Raw genomic sequence first — 19,049 nt, 5'->3', positions numbered from 1 at the left:
CCAGAGGCACTGGGCCATCCGAGCGTTAGAGGCAGGCCCACAAGTAATAATCAAAAATGAGTTAGGAAAGTGGGAAGCAGGTTGGAGGCTGATATTCTTGGGGCAAGGGTATGCAGCTGTAAAGAAAGATAGTGAAATTAAATGGTGCCCGCTCAAATCAATAAAACCAGACCTTCAGGGCAAGAACTAATGAAATCTGAAAAGCTTCTTTTGCAGAACTGGACCCTCAGACACACCCATGGCCCGCATACCCCACTCCCAGAAGGCATTGCCCAGTCATCAGGCAGCCTGATGGCCGACTACATCGGGGTTGTGAAAAAACCCAGTGAGAGGCCGGCGCAAAGAAGAACTGGGGGAAAGACAGAAACAGCTCAGCGCTTGCTCTAAGTGGTATCCGTCAGGTGGAGTTGGAACTCTGGCCAAGTTCTGACTCTACTTGGATGGACTACCAGTCAACCCAGAACTTTTCCTGCACCAAGGGGTCCAAAGGGTGTTTTGGGGAGAAAATGAGTCCGGACATGCACTCTCCAAAACACCCTGGTTTTAAAGTCAAACAGATTGCAGATTCTGGGAGGACAATTTGGTGCTGTGATGTCAACAGATAAGCTGAGAAAGTCCTGCAAGAATGCCCGAAGTCATGGTTCACTCAGCCCCACGGCTGATCGCCCCGTATTTTTAATAAGTCCGTGTTGTTTTTTCTTAGAAAACCAGTTAGAGATAGTTAGTTTTTTGTATGCATTACATTGTTTAACTTTTCATTTGTTAAATATCTACAGTCAAAAGTTTGTTACAAGTTTGCTACATTTGCTTGTTTTGTTACAGTTACAAGTTTGTTACTGTCCCACTAGGCAGTTTTAACCTTAGCGTTTTCTACGTTTTTAATAGGTCATGAAGAGGGGGGGGAAATTTGGGGTCAAGATATCACATTATCTAGGACATCTCGCGACATTAGGCCTAACCCCTCTCCCTTCACCGTTGCCCTGCTGTTACCCCCTGTTATAAATTACCCCTGTTGGCAGTTAATAAACACCTTTTCACCGTCCACCACATTGGTGTCAGCATGTGTCTTGGTCTGCGTGGCAGGGCTGCTGCCACCGAGCCCTGCTCGACCTGGGACACCACACCCATAGCCCAGGTAGAGGCGGCAGCACTCCTCCTGCATAAAAGAATGAAAAACAATAAGGTAGTTACATAAAGTGGGTGAGAAAGTTTGTTACAAGAATGTAAACATCAAAAGGCTTAAGAAAACATACAAAACCAGGGCCACAGAGCATTGTTTTTTCCTTATCTCCTGTGAATGAGCCCATCAATGCCTTGCCCCATGACTCAGAGATAACTCCCTCCAGGAGCCATTTCTGTTGGATGGGCAATCAAGGACCAATCATGACTCAGAACCATATCAGCCCATTGGGAGATGATTCACCCAGGGGGGAGGAGCTCAGCATCCCTACCTGGATGTCATCTGGGCTTTGGGACAAAACAGGCAGCCCTTACCCACTGCTTTCCAGGGGACAAACACTACCAGATCTTTTCTATGGGATCACCACTTCAACAAGACCGTTTTATCTGACTGCTACCACCACACTAAGTAGCAGGGTGTCAGGTTGTATTCTGACTCTGTCAGTGGTTTTATTTTGTACTATTGCATGTCTTTTGGGGTTTTTTTTTCCCTTTTCCTAATAAATTGCATTCCTGAATCTAAGTCTCCAGTTTTGCTTTGAAACTAAAGCATTTTTTTGGCGCCCGATATGTGGCAACAAGGTTTTTGCTCAAGGACCTGGTTACACTTGGTGGGTAATGCAGAATGAAGGGGAAACCCCTTGTGCACCACAAGGAGACCTAATTTTAAGTGGGATCTGATAGTAAGGTTTCACTCTGTATTTTATATATATCTATACATCCATATATCTTTTATATACATTATTATGTACATTACACATTTATGTATCTTTTTCTTTTGTATTTCATGTATTTTGAGGTTTTTTCCTTTTCCTAATAAATGGTATTTCTGACTTGGAATCTCTCACTGGTTTTACTTTCAAACCAGAACAACAGGGCACTGGCGATGGTCGCTTGGCTTGATTGGCCAATTGGATCCACGTGTGTGTTGGGACTGTCTGGCAAGGGCCTTGGGTTTTTCTTAGTAGTAAAGGATGGTACAACAAAGGGATTGATCAGCCTGCTGCAATCATGGAGTCAATGCTCATTATTCACCGCTGGGAACTGCTGCTACGAGAGGGACTGATGATTTTTCTTTAAGCACTGGACAGTCCTTTTTCCAAAGCTCCCATTTCTTACAGGATGCACTCTGAGCCTTCTCCATAGGGGAAGTTTTCTTGGGTGACTTTTCCCGAGATGCCTTCTTGTTAGGTTGGGATTAACTCTTTCAGTTGGGCCCCTGTCTCAAAACACCTTCCAGGCAACCTTCAGCAGTTTATCCATGTCATGAACTCCCTTTATCTTTTCTTATATCATTTGAAGCCTGACCCACACAAAACAAAACCAGATGTGCTTTACCCTCAGCTGACTCAGGATCTAGATCAGTATATTTGATGGCAGTTTCTCTTCACCTGTTTAAAAAATCAGAGGGTGATTCATCATCATTTTGCCTCACTTGGTGAAGCTTTGACCAATTTACAGCTTTAGAGACCCCATGTTTTAACCCACATTCCACGAGGCTTTGATATCATTTGAATTTTGCCATCTGCTCAGGTGTATTTGCCTCCCACCCAGGGTTTTTAAAGGGAAATATCTCAGTGACAGTGCCTTCAAGCAGCTCCCTGGCTGTGCTCCCCTCAAGGAACGTTGGGATGGAGTTATTCACCACTCGTCTCTCAGTGGGGTCAGAAATATGTCTGAGACAGAGTTTGATCAGCCCAGTCTGATTTATATAGAGGATATTAATTAATTAATTAATTTATAGTGGTATGCTGCACACATGAACTGATAGATTATATTGCACCAACCAGCAGCTACAAGGAATCACCAATAATCAATATCAAATTGCGGGTGATCAATAATATTGTGCAAAAGACAATTATTAAATTGTCATTTAAGACCCGGCTGAGCTGCAGGCACAGTGGAAAGCTGGAAGCTCTTGAGGGGACTCATTCAGCCATGTCCCCTCTCCCTGAGTGTCTCTGAGTGTCCCTGAGTGTCCCCAGACTGTCCCAGCGTGCTGCTGAGATTCCCAGTGATGTCACCGCAGGAATTCCCATCAGGATTTGGGACAATATCATTGAAAACTCCCAGAAAATTCCACAAATCTGTCTCAAATACATCACGGGTAGGGCAGAGATGACAGGAACGATGTCCCTAATGATGTCACTGCCCCTATGTGAAACTTTCTTGCAGCAGCCTGGGGATATCCTCGATGGTTTTTTGGCACTGCTCAGCCATTGCACAGCTGCCGGCGCTACTGGGGCCACCATGGTCACCACAGGGACTCAAGAGGATTTTGTCAATGACCCCAAGTGCCTCCAGGAGGTGATCCTTGGCAAGGCGGGTGCTGGCCTCCCACAGCTACTCAAACTTGGCCACTTTGGCCATCAAGGCCTTAAGGACATCAGGGGACGCCTGTTTCTCCCCTTCAGGATGGCCTCGATGTCCCTGAGCTGCCACTCCATGTTCCAGTTGAACAAGGTGGCCCTGTGACAAACAGCCACCAAGAGCTGCAGCGGCTCCAGGGCCAAATCTGCCCAATGTCCCCTCCTGGTGGCCACCACAGCCCCTTCCATGGCCTCAGTGGTGGCTGCCACCACCTGGGCACCGTGAGTGGCCACTTCCAAGGTCACCTCCTCCTTGTCTAGGGACACCATCAGCTGCTGGACTGTGACCAGCTGCTCACAGAGCTTGTTGGCCTCCCTGGCCAGCCAGTCCCAGTTGTCCACGAGCTTGGCCACCAACTCCTGCTAGGCACTGGCTGCGGCTCTCACATTGGCCTGGGTGGTCCTGGGGGTGGCCCAGAGGGTGGCCAGGGCCTGGCCCAGGGAGGGGACACCATGGTGGCCCAGCGAGCGGACATCACCTTTGTTCAGGGTCGAACGGAGGCTCCGGGTGAAGTTATTCAGGTCCTCATACAGGGAGTCTGGGAACTTGGCCCAGTGTGGCCCCATCAAGGTGGCCACCATCTCGTCCAGGGCATTCACCATGGCCACCAGCACCTGCAGCTGAGGAGGGGACACCTGAGGAGGGGACAGGGGAGATGTCAGGGATCTGGTGGCACTAGTGGCCTCCTGGGGTGGCCCCTGTCCCTGACGGGTCCCTTTTGCCCCTTTGTCAGCATCTTGTCCCCGCTGCCCCCCCGCCAGCCCCTGTGTCCTCTCCATCCCCCAATGCCCCCTCCCCACCCCCCTGTCGCACCTTTTGGAGCTCTACACTCACTGGGGACACCTTGGGGATGCTCTGGCAACGCTCCGGGGGTCGAAGGTGCCTTGGGATGTCCTTGGTGGCTCTTTGGCACTTCTCAGCCGCCCCAAAGACACTGGGGCTGGTGGGATCATCATTGATATAGAACTTGAAGATGTCATCAAGTGCCTTCAGCAGGTGATCCTTGGCCAGGCAGGCGTTGGCCGCCCACAGCTGCTCTGCAACGGCAACCTGGGCCACCAAGGCCTCAGGGACATCAGGGGATGTCTCATTTGTCCCCTCCAGCGCAGCCTCTGTGTCCCTGAGCCGCCATTGAAGCTCCCGGGAGGAACACCGTGGCTTCGTCACATGCGGCCACCAAGCGCTCCAGATGCCCCAGGGACGCCTCCAGCCGCTGTTTCACCATGTTGGCCCTTGTTGCCTCTCTGGCAGCCACCATGGCCTCTCTCCTCACCTGGCCTTCATGCCCAGCCACCACCTCGGCCCCCTCCTACCTGCCCTGGGCCTGTTCCAGCTCCACCATGTTTTCCTGAGCTGCCCCATAACAGGCAGCCTCGTCTTGCAGCTCCCTGGCCCAGGCGGTGGCTGTGGCCTCCTCAGAGGCTGCCTCAGTGGCCACCTCCCTGCAGCTGTTGTGGAGCTTGGTGGCTTTCCTGGCCAGCTTGGCCCACCTGTCCTTGAGAATATCCAGGGCCATGAACCAGCTTATGTACGGCCATATCACACGCCTCTGGGGGGTCCCTGAGGAGCTCTCATAGGCAGCCAGGTCCTGCATCAGGGAGGTGAGAGGGTTATTATCATCATTGGTGGCATTCCAGAGCCGCCAGTGTCATCAGTGCGGTACAGGGTGGCACGGAGTTCCCTGGTGAATTCCTCCAGGTCCCCGTGCAGGCTCACTGCAGACCCAAGCAGCATCTCGTTCTCTCTGGGCAGGGCGGCCAGCAGCTCACCCAGGATGGCCACAGCGCTGTCCTGTGGCTGCAGCAGGGCCGGGGACAGCTGGGGAGGGGACAGGGGAGGTGTCAGTGACCTGGTGGCACTTACGGCCTCCTAAGCTGGCCCATGTGACCTCCTGGGGTCCCCTTTGTTCCCTCCCTGGAGGGCTCTGCTGTGCTCTCTCTCTTTTTCACTCCCCCGACCCCTCTGCTCCCCCCTGCCACCTCCTGTTGTCCCCCCCCTTCACCTCTGTGTCACCTCCCCCCTTCCTCCTATGCCCTCCTGTCCCCTTTGGGACCCCCTGTCTCTCCTGCAACCCCTGTGTCCCCTCTGTCCCCCACTGCCTCCTTTCACCCCGCCCCTTCCGTGTCCCCTCTGTCACCGGCGTGTCCCCTCTGTCCCCCCGCCATCCACCACTCCGGGATTGTCGCACCTCGAGGGGCTTCGAGGGGCTCCATGGCAGCTGGGGACACTCCAGGGACACTTCGGGGATACCTTGGGGACACTCCAGGGACATTCCGGGTGACAAACATGCCTGGATAAAGGTTGGGGACACGCAGGAATGGGACGCAGCCAGATGGAGGAAACAGGAAGAGGTGACGACACTGCCCTCCCTCCCCCCACTCTGAAACCAGGGCAGGGCCCCAGTGTCCCCCCTCCCCGATGTCCCCAACAGGACCCCAATGTCCCCTCAGGGTCCCCAACAAGGCTCAAGTGTCCCTGTCTGTCCTGTTGGGGACAGAGGTGACACACCAGGGTCCCGTTGGGGACACTGTGTGGACATCGGGGACATCGTGGTGACCCAAAACGGGACAGGGGATGTCAGGGTGGCTCCGGTGTCCCCAAGGGAAGGACCTAGGGGTGTCCCCAAGGGAAGGGCATGGGGGTATCCCGAAGGGAAGGACATGGGGGTGTCCCCAGAGTCCCTAGAAAGACCCCGGTGAGTCCCTGGTGTCCCCAGCTGGACATCAGGGGGACACTTGAGCCTTGTCGGGGACATTGGGGCAACACCAGGGCCATTTGGGGACACTCAGGGGACATCGGGGTCCCATTGGAGACATTGGGGCAACCCTGCCCAGGCCCCACAGGTGAGGGGGAGGGGGGGTAGAGGGGACAGTGATGTCACCTCTTCCTACTTCCTCCATCTGGCTGTGCCACATTCCTGTGGGTCCCCAACTGTCACCTGGGTGTGTTTGTCACCTGGAGTACCCCACAGTGTTCCCAGTGGCCATGGGGCCCCTCAGGGTGTGACAATCCTGGCGTGGGGAAACATGGGGGTGGCAGAGGGGACAAGAGGGTGTGGCAGGAAGGGGGGAGGTGACAGAGGGGTGGAGGGGACTGAGACTGGCAGAGAGAGGGGACAGTGGGAGGGTAACAGGGAGTGGCAGAGGGGATGAGGGGTTGGAAAAGGGACAGAGGGGACAGCACAGCCCTACAGGGAGGGGACACAGGGGACCCCAGGATGGCACAGGCACCACTGCAGGAGGCCACAAGTGCTACGAGGTCCCTGACACCTCCCATGTCCCCTCCTCAGCTGCTGGAGGCTCTGGTGGCCGTGGTGGCCACCCTGGGTGAGCTGGTGGCACCGTGACTGGGCCAGACAGGGGCAGGCAGCTGCTGACCGTGTCCCCAAGGTCCTTCCTGCACATGTCCCTGAGGATCTTCATCAGTCACCTCCAGGACACGCTGGGCCAGAGTTTCATCTTTCTGGCCCATAGTGGGGTCACCTCCTGGTGGCACCACAGGTTCACCTCCCCGGACCCCTACACATTCTCCCTGGATGACTTTGATGTCCTCACCCTGAGGCACTGCCGTGTCCCATCCCTGGGCCAGGCCCTGGCCACCCTTGAGGCCACCCCGGGACCACCTGGGCCGATGTGAGAGCTGCAGCCAAGGCCTGGCAGGAGCTGGTGGACACCTTCATGGAGAGCTGATCCCGGCTGGCTGAGGAGGCCAGCAGGCTGCGCAATGCCTGGGCAGAGGAGGTCACCATGAGGGGACAGCAGGCAGAGGTGGCCCTGGGGCTGCTGGAGCACTTGGTGGCCACGTGTGACAGAGTCATGGCGTACCCCCAGGAGCTGCAGCGCCAACTCGGGGACATCAAGTTAGCCCTGGCGGGGATAGAGGAGCCATCCCCCGATATCCTCAGGGCCTTGGCGCCCACATTTGAAGAAGCCACTGCATTCCTCCAGGAGTTGCAGCAGCAGGCTGGGGACAACAAGGCCACCATGAAGGGGACAGAGGAGCCATCCCCTGATTTCTGTGCAGCCTTGCTGGCCGTGGTGGCCGAGGCCGAGTGGCTGTGGGATGCCAGCAGTCACCAGGCCACGCATCAGCTGCTGGAGACACTTGGGGACATGCACTCCTTCTCCTTGTGTCCCATTCCTGGCCACGGTTGTCCTGGCTGCACGGTGGGTGAGCGGTGCCAAAATGCCGTGGAGGAAATCCCGAGGCTGCTGCAGGAACGCCCCTGTCACCCTGATGGCGCCATGGTGCCACCACTGCAGACACTTCGGGACATTCTGAGGGCATTCTTGACAAGCTTGGGGCAGAGGCCTCAATGAATGAGCCCCCTCAGTGCCTTGCAGCAGACTCGGCTGGGTCTTGGGGATCTGGGGGTGTCCCTGGGCAGCTCCTGCTTCTGAGCACTGATTCCGCCCTGCGGGGGAACTGGGACCCCCCAAAAACCGCACCTGCACCCCCTTCAGTTCTCCCAAAACCCCCTCGAGCCCCTGGGGGGGCACTGGGATCCCCCAAAAACCGCATCCCCTTTCCCACCCGCCCTTGAGCACTGATCCCCCTTGGGCACTGGGACCACTGGAGACCTCCCCAAATCACCAAGCAACGGGACCCCCCCCTCAAGCATTGACCCCCTCATTGTGCACCGGGACCACTGGAGACGCCCTCCCGAATATCATCGAGCACCGGGACCACCCCTGCTTGCACTGGGATAACCGGAGACCCCCCCCCGAATCACCGAGACCAGCGGATCCCCCTTAAATGTCGCCACCTCGGGCACCAGACCAGCCGAGACCCCCCCGAATCATAGAGCACCGGGACCCCCTCTCGTGCACCACCCCTCCTCGTGCACCAGGACCGGGACTGGACGCTCCTCGAGCACCGAGACCCCCCCCCGTGCATTGACCCTCCCTCACCGAGCACCGGGACTGGGACCGGACCCACCCTCGTGTACCGACCCCTCCCTGAGCACCGGGCCCGGACCCCCCTTTTGCCCCCCCACCCATCACGGGGGTTCCGCCCCCTCCCCTTTGAACCCCCGGGAACAGCACCGGGACTGGGGGGGGCCCAGAGCGGGACCGGGCGGTCTCCGAGCGCTGGGGGGGCACAGGGGGGTCCCCAGCACCAGGGGGGTCCCTTGGGGCTCAATCCTGTGACCCCTCCCGTTATCACCAGGGACCCCTCCCCAATTTACCGGGACCCTCCCCATTCACTGCCTCCCCCCCTTCACCGACACCCGCAAAGCGCAGGGAGCCCCCCAGTCCATGAACCCCATCCCCAGGTGCGCCAGGACTCCCCACTCACCGCCCCTCCCCCATCCATGGGACCATCCCCCTCACCGCCCCCCCACTCACCAGGACCCCGCAATGCATGGGACCCTCCCACACTCACCAGGACTGCCCAATCCATGGGACCCCCCCCACACTCACCAGATCCCGCCCCCTACCTCGGCACCCCCTGGGCCCCCCCCCATTGAATGAACCCCCCCGAAAGGCCCCCAGGCCCTCCCCCCTCGGCCCCCTCGACCCCCCGGCCCGCGTTGGGCCGCGCCGGGGCCGGGCTGGCTCCACCCCCCGGGGCCCCCCTGAGCCCCTCCGGACCCCCTGAGCCCCCCGCGGTGGGGCCGGGCTTGCTCCACCCCCCGGGCCCGCCGCTGAGCGGAGCCTTTCAATAAACGCCGATCGATCTTGTAGCCATGCCTACAGTGAGGCCGGCCCGCGCGGGGCGGCCAATGGGGAGCGGGGGAGCGGGAGAGTTAGAAAGGATAATGAATGGGAGCGCGGGAAAAGGGGCGGGGCCGCGGGAGCGGCGGCCAATGGAGAGCGGAGGGGGCGTGGCCTGGGATTGGGCGGAAAGGGGCCGGCAAGGAATGGGGGTGAAATTACCCCGAAATTACCCCAAAAAAACTCAAATCCCCCCTAACTCCGGTCAAGGACCACAAAATACTCCAAAAATACCTCAAAATTGCCACCAAAAAAAAAAAAAATCGAAACTCCAATCAGGGACCATATAATAAACCCAAATCCCCACAAAATTGTAGCAAATCCCTGTAAGATCTCCCAAATTTACTCGGGGTGCCCAAAACCCAGTCGGGATCACCCAAAATCTCCTCAGGACGCCTTAGAATCCTTCCCAGATTACTGCAGGACCCCCCAGATCCCCTCAGGACCCCCAAAAATCCCCCCTCAAATCTTCTCACAACCACAATTCTCCCTCAGAACACCCCCAAATCCACCCTAAAGCCCCTCACAAACCCCCAAACTCCCTCAGGATCCCCCAAAACCCCCTCAGGATCCCCCACATCTCCTCAGCACCCCTCACACCCACTCAGGACCCCCTCAGAACTCTCCAAAACCCCCCAAATCCCCTCAGATCCCCCCCAAATCCCTTCGTGACCCCTCACAACCCCTCAGGACCCCTAAACCTCCTCGCAACCCCCCAAAAACCCCTTAGGACCCACAGTTTCTCCTCAGGACCCCCAATTCTCTCTCAGGACCCCTCACATCCCCTCAGGACCCCCCAGTTCCACTCAGAATCCCCCACATCCCCTCAGGACGCCCAGTTCTCCCTCAGGACCCCACAAACACCCTCAGAACCCCTCACATCCCCTCAGGATCCCCCAAATCCCCTCACATCTCCTCAGCCCTCCCCAATCCCCTCATAATCCTCCCAACCCCCTCCTCACCGCCCCCCCCCCCGCTCCCGGTGCTGACCGCGGTCACTGTCGCCCATCCCGCGCTGACGGGGGGGGGGGGGGGGGAAGTCCCGAGGCTCCCTCGCGACCCCAAATCCCCGCCTCGCACCCCGCCTCCCGCGGCCTCGACCCCACTCCGCCACTGCTGGGCACCACCGGGACCACAATGCCCACAATGCACAGCGGTTCTGCCGGAAGCGGCCGCCCGATGCCGCCGCAGGGGCGACTTCTGCCAGTACTTCTGCCAGGCACAGCTTCTGATTAATCCCCGCTGCACGACTGGGCTGCTGTGCCGCCATCTTTGTTGAGGGCAATTCTGTGGGCTCCTCAGAGCGCTCCGCGTTTTTTCATAAATCTAGCCGGGAACGGCGGAACCCGCCTGGAAATGGCGGGATGGAGCCTAAATCCCCTGGCATTCAACAAAAGCGCCCACATCCACCCAGAAGAGTCTCCCAGGAGCGCTACCAAGCTCAACTAACCCAAAATGCCCGTCTCTGGCGTGAGGCATCGCCGCCATTTTGGGTGAGGGCAGTTCCGCCCGGTCCTGGATGTGCTCCCACAGGTGGGCAGAGTAACGGGGATTACAAATTCCACTTAAATCCCCCAAATTCCGCTTAAGTCCCCCCAAACTCGTCCTAAAACCCTGCAGGACCCCTGCGGCCTCTAAAGAGAGCCAGGACAGCTCCCGCCCTTTTCCTGAAGCAGCGCCGCCATCTTGTTAAGGGCAGTTCCGCCCGCTCCTCAGAGCGCTCCGCGTTCCCTCATAAATCCCGCCGGGAACGGCGGAATCCGCCTGGAAATGCCTGGACGGAGCCTAAATCCACTGGGGATGGATCCTAAATCCCCTGGGATTGAGCCAAAGCGCGCAAATCCTCGAGCTTCCACGGATAAGGGCGGTACGGGAAAGGGCGGACGCCCGACCCCTTTCCCATCCTTCCTGAGGCGGCTCCGCCTTTTCTCGGCGCTGTTCCCGGAACCGGTTCTGGGCCGGGACCGGAGTCCGTCCCGGGGCTCCTTTGCCACCGCAGCGTGCCCAAGGTGTCCCCAGTGAGCATGGAGCCCAAAGAGGTGCGACCGGGGGGGGAGAGGAGGGGAAACGTGGGGTGGTGAAAGGGGGCAGTGAGCGAGGAGAGAGGATACGGGGGCTGGCGGGGGGGTGGCAGAGGGGACCGCAGAGGGGGCAGGAGGGTGGCAGAGGCTACGAGGGAAGGGGCAGGGGTGGCAGCGGGAACAAGAGAGGGACAGACGCGTAGCAGAGCCATCCAGGGAGGGGCAAAAAGGACCCCTCAGGGCAGGGGGCCACCCCAGGAGGCCGTAAGTGTCACCATGTTCCTGACACCTCCCCTGTCCCCTCCCCAGCTGTCCCCGGCCCTGCTGCAGCCACAGGTCACCGTGGTGGCCATCCTGGATGAGCTGCTGGGCACCCTGCCCTGGGAGAACGACACGCTGCTCGGGTCGGCAGTGAGCTTGTACCCAGACGTGGTGAAATTCACCAGGGAACTCCGGGCCACCCTGTACCGCACTGATGATGCCTGGCGGCGCCACAATGTCACCGTGGATGGTGATGACCCTGTCACCTCCCTGAGCCGGGCCCTGGCCGCCTACAAGAGCACCCCAGGGACCACCTGGAAGTGTGTGACATGGGCAGCCCTGAAGTGGCAGTGGGCGGTGGCTGGGCCAGTGGACAGCTGGGCCCAGCTGGCCAGGAAAGCCACTGAGCTCCGCAAGACCTGCAGAGGGGTGGCCAGTGAGGCAGCCGACCTGGCTGCCGCTGCCACCGCCCGGGCCAGGGAGCTGCAGGACGAGGCTGCCCGTTATGGGGCAGCTCCGGAAAACATGGAGGAGCTGGGTCAGGCCCTGGGCGGGGAGGAGGGGGCTGAGGTGGTGGCCGGGCATGAAGCCCAGGTGAGGAGAGAGGCCAGAATGGCTGCCAGAGAGGCAACAAGGGCCACCATGGTGAGACAGCGGCTGGAGGCGGCCCTGGGGCTGCTGGAGCGCTTGGTGGCCGCATGTGTCGAAGCGACCGCGTTCCCCCGGGAGCTGCAGCGCAGGGTTGGGCACATTGAGGCCGCCCTGAAGGGGACAAATGAGGCGTCCCCCAATGTCCCCGAGGACTTGGTTGCCAAGGTGGCCGAGGCTGAGCGGATGTGGGAGGCCAACGCCCGCCTGGTCAAGGATCACCTGCTGGGGACACTTCCAGACATCATCAAGTTCTATTTCACTGGTGGTCCCGCCAACCCCAGTGCCTGTGGGGTGGCCGAGCAGTGCCAAAGAGCCATCGATGACATCCCAAAGCTTCTTCGACCCCTGGAGCATCCCCAGAGCATCCCCAGGGTGTCCCCAGAGGTGCAATGGGGGGAGGGCAGGGGTGGGAAAGGGGGTCACAAAGGGGACAGGAGAGAGTGGCAGGAAGTGGGGAGGTGGCAATGGGAGATGGGGTGTACACGACAGGGAGGGGACACAGGGGCTGGCAGGGTGGTGTGGGGCGGGGAGCAGGATTGGGAGGGGCTACGAGGGGAGAGGGAGGGGGTGGCAGAGGGAACAAGAGGCTGGCAAATGAACAGAGGGGACCTCTCAGTGGCAGCGGGCCACCCCAGGAGGCCCTAAGTGCCACCAGGTCCCTGACACCTCCCCTGTCCCCCCCCCAGCTGTCCCCGGCCCTGCTGCAGCCACAGGTCACTATGGTGGCCATCCTGGCTGAGCTGCTGGACACCCTGCCCAGGCAGGATGAGGAGCTGCTGCTGCTCAAGTCTGCAGTGAGACTGTACCAGGAGCTGGAGGATTTCACCAGGAACCTCTGGGTCACCCTGTACTGCATTGAGGGCACCTGGTGGCGCTGCAATTTCACCTCCGATGATGACCCTCCCACCTCTGATGATGATGACCCTGTCACCTCCCTGAGCCAGGTCCTGGCCACCTACAAGAGCACCCCAGGGACCCACAGGCACCGTGTGACAATGGCAGCCAGGAAGTGGCACAGCTCAGCGTATGTGCTTGTGGGTAGGTGGGCCCGGCTGGCCTGGAAGGCCACCCAGCTCCACATCACCTGCTGGGATTTGTCCACCAAGGCGGCCACCGCCCAGGCCAGGGAGCTGCAGGACGAGGCTCCCTGTGATGGGACAGCTCAGGAAAACATGGTGGAGCTGGGTCAGGCCCTGGGCAGGGAGGACGGGGCCGAGGTGGTGGCCGAGCATGAAGCCCAGGTGAGGAGAGAGGCCAGGGTGGCTGCCAGCGAGGCAACAAGGGCCACCATGGAGAGAGAGCGGGTGGAGGTGGCCCTGGGGCTGCTGGAGCGCTTGGTGGCCGCGTGTGACGAAGCCACCGCGTTCCCCCGGGAGCTGCAGTGGCGGCTCAGGGACACCGAGATCACCCTGGAGGGCACAAATGAGGTGTCCCCCAGTGTCCCCGAGGACTTGGTGGCCAAGGTGGCCGAGGCCGAGCGGATGTGGGAGGCCAACGCCCGCCTGGCCAAGGATCACCTACGGGGGACACTTGATGACATCATCAAGTTCTATTTCACTGGTGGTCCCCCCAGCCCCAGTGCCTGTGGGGTGGCCGAGCAGTGCCAAAGAGCCATCGATGACATCCCAAAGCTCCTTCGACCCCCAGAGCGTCCCCAAGGTGTCCTCAAGATGTCCCCAATGAGCATGGAGCTCCAAGAGGTGCGAGGGTGGAGAGTGGAACAAAGGGGACACTGGGGGGCAAGCGGGCAGTGAGGGATGGAGAGGAAATGGGATGGCAGGAGGGGACAGGAGGCAATGGCAGGAAGGGGGTAGGTGACAGAGAGGTGGAAGAGAGGTGATGGAGGTACTGGGGGATGGAGGGACACGAAGGGGATGGGGCACAACTGGTGGCAGAAGGGACAGCAGGGGGTGGCAGTGGCTACAAGTGTGGTGGGGGGGGTGACAGGACAGCAGGGGGGCAGGAGAGGCTATGAGGAGAGGGGCAGGGGGTGGCAGTGAAAGGAAATGGCTGACAAAGGGATGGAGAGAGCAAATGGCACCCCTCAGGTGCAGGGGGCCACCCCAGGAAGCTGTAAGTGCCACCAGGTCCCTGACACCTCCCCTGTGCCCTCCCCAGCTGTCCCCAACCCTGCTGCAACCACAGGTCACCGTGGTGGCCATCCTGGGCGAGCTGCTGGCCACCCTGCCCAGGCGGAATAAGATGAAGCTTGTGTCCGCAGTGGACCTCTACTGGGAACTGGTGAACTTCACCAAGGACCTCCGGGTCACCCTGCACTGCACTGATGACACCTGGCAGCGCCACAATGTCACCTCCGATGGTGATGACCCTGTCACCTCCCTGAGCTGCGTCCTGGTCACCTACAAGACCACCCCATGGATCCCCCAGAACTGTGTGATAATGGCAGCCAGGAAATGGCAGCAATTGGTGGCCGCGCTCGTGAACAGCTGGGCCCGGCTGGCCAGGGCAGCCACCAAGCTCCGCAACACCTGCATAGAGGCGACTGCTGAGGCGGTTGACAGAGTCACCCAGGCCAGAGAACAGCAGCGCATGGCTGCCTATGGTGGGACAGCTCAGGAAAACATGGTGGAGCTCGGTCAGGCCCTGGGCGGGGAGGAGGGGGCTGAGGAGGAGGACCCCTATAAAGCCCAGAAGAGGATAGAGGCCATGGTGGCTGCCAGCGAGGCAACAAGGGCCACCATGGTGAGACAGCGGCTGGAGGCGGCCCTGGGGCTGCTGGAGCGCTTGGTGGTCGCGTGTGACGAAGCCACCGCGTTCCCCCGGGAGCTGCAGTGGCGGCTCAGGGACATCGAGGCTGCCCTGAAGGGGGCAAATGAGGCATCCCCTGATGTCCCTGAGGACTTGGTGGCCAAGGTGGCTGAGGCTGAGCGGCTGTGGGAGGCCCACAACTGTCTGGTCAAGGATCACCTAGTGGGGACACTTGATGACATCATCAAGTTCTTGTTCACTGGTGGTCCCGACCGCCCCAGTGCCTGTGGGGTGGCCGAGCGGTGCCAAAGAGCCATTGAGGACATCCCAGGGCTCCTTCGACCTCCAGAGCATCCCCAGAGCATCCCCAAGGTGTCCCCAGTGAGTATGGAGCTCCAAGAGGTGCGATGCGACTGCACAGGAGAGGGGGACAGAGGGGACAGGAGGGGGCAGTGGGGGATGGAGGGGGCAGGGGGCTGGTGGGAGGAGTCAGGAGGTTGCAGAGGGGACAGGAGCGAGTGGACGGAAGGGGGGAGGTGACAGAGAGGTGGAGGGGAAAGGGGGAAGAGGGTGCAGTGGGGAATGGGGGGGACACGGTGGAGAGATGGTGGCAGAGGGGACAACAGGGCGAGCAAGGGGTGGGAGGGGCTATGAAGGGATGGGCAGAGGGTGACAGAGAGAGGAACTGACTGACAAAGGGATGGAGGGGACAAAGGGGACCCCTAGGGGGCAGGTTTCACCCCAGGAGGTTGTAAGTGCCACCAGGTCCCTGACACTTCCCCTGTCCCCTCCCCAGCTGTCCCCGGCCCTGCTGCAGCCACAGGTCACCATGGTGGCCATCCTGGTTGAGCTGCTGGATACCCTGCACAGGCGGGATGAGGAGATGCTGATGCTGCTCGAGTCCCCAAGGTGCCTGTACAGTGAACTAGTGGATTTCACCGAGGAGTTCCACAACACCCTGTACTACACTGATGACACCTGGTACCACCGCAATAACTCCTCTTTAACTGACCCTCTCACCTCCCTGAGCCAGGCCGTGGCCGCCTACAGGAGCACCCCATGGACCACCTGGTTCAATGTGAAAATAGCAGCGATCGAGTGGCAGGAGGCGGTGTCTCTGCTTGTGGACAGCTGGGCCAGGCTGCCAAGGAAGGCCAGTGAGCTCCACAACGCCTGCAGGGAGGTGGCTGCTGAGGTGGCCGACAGGGTGGCCACTGCCACCGCCCAGGCCAGAGAGCAGCAGGACGAGGCTGGCCATTATGGGACAGCTCAGGAAAACATGGTGGAGCTGGGTCAGGCCCTGGGCAGAGAGGAGGGGGCTGAGGTGGTGGCTGGGCATGAAGCCCAGGTGAGGAGAGATGCCAGGGTGGCTGCCAGCGAGGCAACAAGGGCCACCATGGAGAGGCAGCGGCTGGAGGCGGCCCTGGGGCTGCTGGAGCGCTTGGTGGCCGCGTGTGACGAAGCCACCGCGTTCACCCAGGAGCTGCAGCACAGGGTGGGGGACATCAAGACCAGCCTGAAGGGGACAAATGAGGCATCATCTGATGTCCCTGAGGACTTGGTGGCCAGGGTGGCCATGGCTGAGTGGCTGTGGGAGGCCAACAACTGCCTGGCCAAGGACCACCTGGAGGAGACGCTTGACTACATCATCAAGTTCTATATCGAAGGTGAACCCGTCAGCCCCAGTGGCTGTGGGGTGGCCGAGCGGTGCCAAAGAGCCATCGAGGACATCCCAAGGCTCCTTCGACCCCGAGAGCGTCCCCAAGGTGTCCCCAAGGTGTCTCCAGTGAACATGGAGCTCCAAGAGGTGCGATGGGGGGGGAACGGGACAGAGGGAACACTGCGGGGGCGAGGGGAGGGGGTAATGGGGTATAGGGAGGACACGGGGGGTGTTGGGGGTGGCAGAGGGGACAGCAGAGGGGCAGGGGGTGGGAGGGGCTACGAGTGGAGGGGCAGAATGAGGCAGCGGGAACAAGAGGCTGAAAAAGGGATAGAGGGGACAAAGAGGACGCCTCAGGGGCAGGGGGCCACCCCATAAAGCCACAAGTGCTACCAGGTCCCTGACACCTCTCCTGTCCCCTCCCCAGCTGTCCCCGGCCCTGCTGCAGCCACAGGTCACCGTGGTGGCCATCCTGGGTGAGCTGCTGGACACCCTGCCCAGGCAGGACAAGGAGATGCTGCCCATGTCCACAGCGAGCCTGTACTGGGACCTGGTGGACTTCACTGAGAGCCTCTGGGTCACCCTGTACTGCACTGAGGGCACCTGGTGGTGCCGCAATGTCACCCACGATGATGGTGACCCTCTCACCTCCCTAAGCGGGGCCCTGGCCGCCTATGACAGCACCCCATGGACCACCTGGGATGATCTGACAATGGCAGCCAGGAAGTGGCACCGGTCGGTGTCTGTGCTTTTGAAAAGCTGGGCCAGGCTGCCCAGGAAGGCCACCAAGCTCCACAACACATGCAGGGTGATGGTCACTGAGGTGGCCGACAGGGCGGCCACTGCCACCGCCCGGGCCAGGGAGCTGCAGGACGAGGCTGCCCGTTATGGGACAGCTCAGGAAAACATGGTGGAGCTCGGTCAGGCCCTGGGCAGGGAGGAGGGGGCCGAGGTGGTGGCCGAGCGTGAAGCCCAGGTGAGGAGAGAGGCCAGGGTGGCTGCCAGCGAGGCAACAAGGGCCACCATGGTGAGACAGCGGGTAGAGGTGGCCCTGGGGCTGCTGGAGCGCTTGGTGGTCGCGTGTGACGAAGCCACTGTGTTCCCCCGGGAGCTGCAGCGCAGGGTTGGGGACATTGAGGCCTCCCTAATATGGACAAATGAGGGATTCTTTGATATCCTCGAGGGCTGGGTGGCCAAGGCGGCTGAGGCCGAGCGGTTGTGGGAGGCCAACGCCCGCCTGGCCAAGGATCACCTGCTGGGGGCAGTTCCAGACATCATCCAGTTGTTCACTGGTGGTCCCATCAGCCTCAGTGCTTCTGGGGTGCCTCGAGAGGTGCCAATGAGCCACCTAGGACATCCCAAGGCTCCTTCGACCCCCGGAGTGTCCCCAGAGTGTCCCCAGTGAGCCTGGAGCTCCAAAAGGTGTGATGGGGGGCGAGAGAGATGGGGACAGAGAGGACACTGAGGGGGAGGGGGCAATGGGGGATGGAGGGGATATGAGGGGTGGCAGGAGGGGAGAGGAGGTCGCAAAGGGGACCAGAGGGAGTGGCAGAAAGGGAGGAGGTTACAGAGGCATGGAGGGGAAAGGGGGACAATGGGGCAGTGGGGGATGGGGATGATGGGGGGAGGGCGGACACGGGGGCTGGGGAGGCTGTGGCAGAAGGGACAGCGGGGGATGGCAGGGGCTACAACTGTGCTGGTAGTGGGTGGCTGAGGGGACAGTGGGGAGGGTGGCAGTGGGTGGCAGAGGGGAGGAGGGCATGGCATTGGGACAGGGTACAGCAGAGCTCTCCAGGGAGGGGACAGAGGGGACACCAGGAGGGAACAGGGACCACCGAAGGAGGCCACAAATGCCTCCAGGTCCCTGACACCTCCCCTGTCTCCTCCCCAGCTGTCACCTCCCCAGCTGCTGTAGGCTCTGGTGTCTGTGGTGGCCACCCTGGGTGAGGTGGTCGCCACTGTGACCGGGCCTCACCAGGGCGCGCGGTGCTGTGTGTCCCCAAAGCTGCTGCACGGGGCCCTGAGGATCTTCACCTGGAGCCTCTGTAAGACCCTGGGCCACCCCAGTGTCAACTCCCTGGATGACACTGATGTCCCCTCCCTGGGCCAGGCCCTGGCTACCCTCGGGGCCATCCCTGGGGCCACCTGGACCGATGTGAGAGCCACGGGCAGCGCCTGGCGGGAGTTGGTGGCTGCACTTGGGAAGAGCTGGGACCAGGTGGCCAGGGAGGCCACCAAGCTCCGTGACACCTGTGAGAACGCGGCCCCTGCCCAGATGGGGGACCTGCAGGACGAGGCCACCTGCAGGGGGACAGCTGGGGACAACCTGGCAGCCACAGCCAGGCAGCTCACGGTGGCCCTGGACAGGGATGGGGAGGCCTCAGTGGGGGCCACATGCAATGCCCAGATGGCAGTGGCCCCCAACGAGGCCATGGAAGAGAATGTGGTGGCCACCAGGCGGGCGAGGGCGAGAGGAGGAGA

At 60.5% G+C, this 19,049-nt stretch overlaps 2 protein-coding genes across 3 annotated transcripts; one reads left to right on the top strand and one right to left on the bottom strand.

Annotated features, from left to right (window-relative positions):
* Nucleotides 1-468: 468 nt before the first annotated feature.
* LOC131093368 (uncharacterized) lies at nt 469-5,821 on the bottom strand. Its single transcript, XM_058040516.1, has 6 exons — nt 5,738-5,821; nt 5,266-5,346; nt 4,863-5,137; nt 4,384-4,762; nt 4,028-4,184; nt 469-1,156 (listed from the first exon to the last, which is right to left on the bottom strand). Exons 1-6 carry the CDS (start codon nt 5,819-5,821, stop codon nt 1,056-1,058), a joined length of 1,077 nt encoding a protein of 358 aa, XP_057896499.1. The 3' UTR covers nt 469-1,055.
* A 5,141-nt stretch (nt 5,822-10,962) lies between these two features.
* LOC131093379 (uncharacterized) lies at nt 10,963-18,547 on the top strand. 2 transcript variants are annotated; one of them, XM_058040529.1, is made up of 7 exons: nt 10,963-11,305; nt 11,597-12,583; nt 12,886-13,899; nt 14,318-15,289; nt 15,705-16,715; nt 17,874-17,990; nt 18,460-18,547. In XM_058040529.1, the coding sequence occupies exons 1-7, from the start codon at nt 11,291-11,293 to the stop codon at nt 18,481-18,483; spliced, it is 4,140 nt and encodes a 1,379-aa protein (XP_057896512.1). In that variant the 5' UTR covers nt 10,963-11,290; the 3' UTR covers nt 18,484-18,547. The 2 variants fall into 2 exon arrangements, with proteins under 2 accessions (XP_057896512.1, XP_057896511.1); XM_058040528.1 differs by having other exon boundaries at nt 16,996-17,990.
* The last annotated feature ends 502 nt before the right edge of the window (nt 18,548-19,049 follow it).

Source organism: Melospiza georgiana, chromosome 25, assembly GCF_028018845.1.
Source record: "Melospiza georgiana isolate bMelGeo1 chromosome 25, bMelGeo1.pri, whole genome shotgun sequence".
NCBI classification, from domain to species: domain Eukaryota; kingdom Metazoa; phylum Chordata; class Aves; order Passeriformes; family Passerellidae; genus Melospiza; species Melospiza georgiana.
This window is presented reverse-complemented; position numbering and strand designations above follow the sequence as displayed.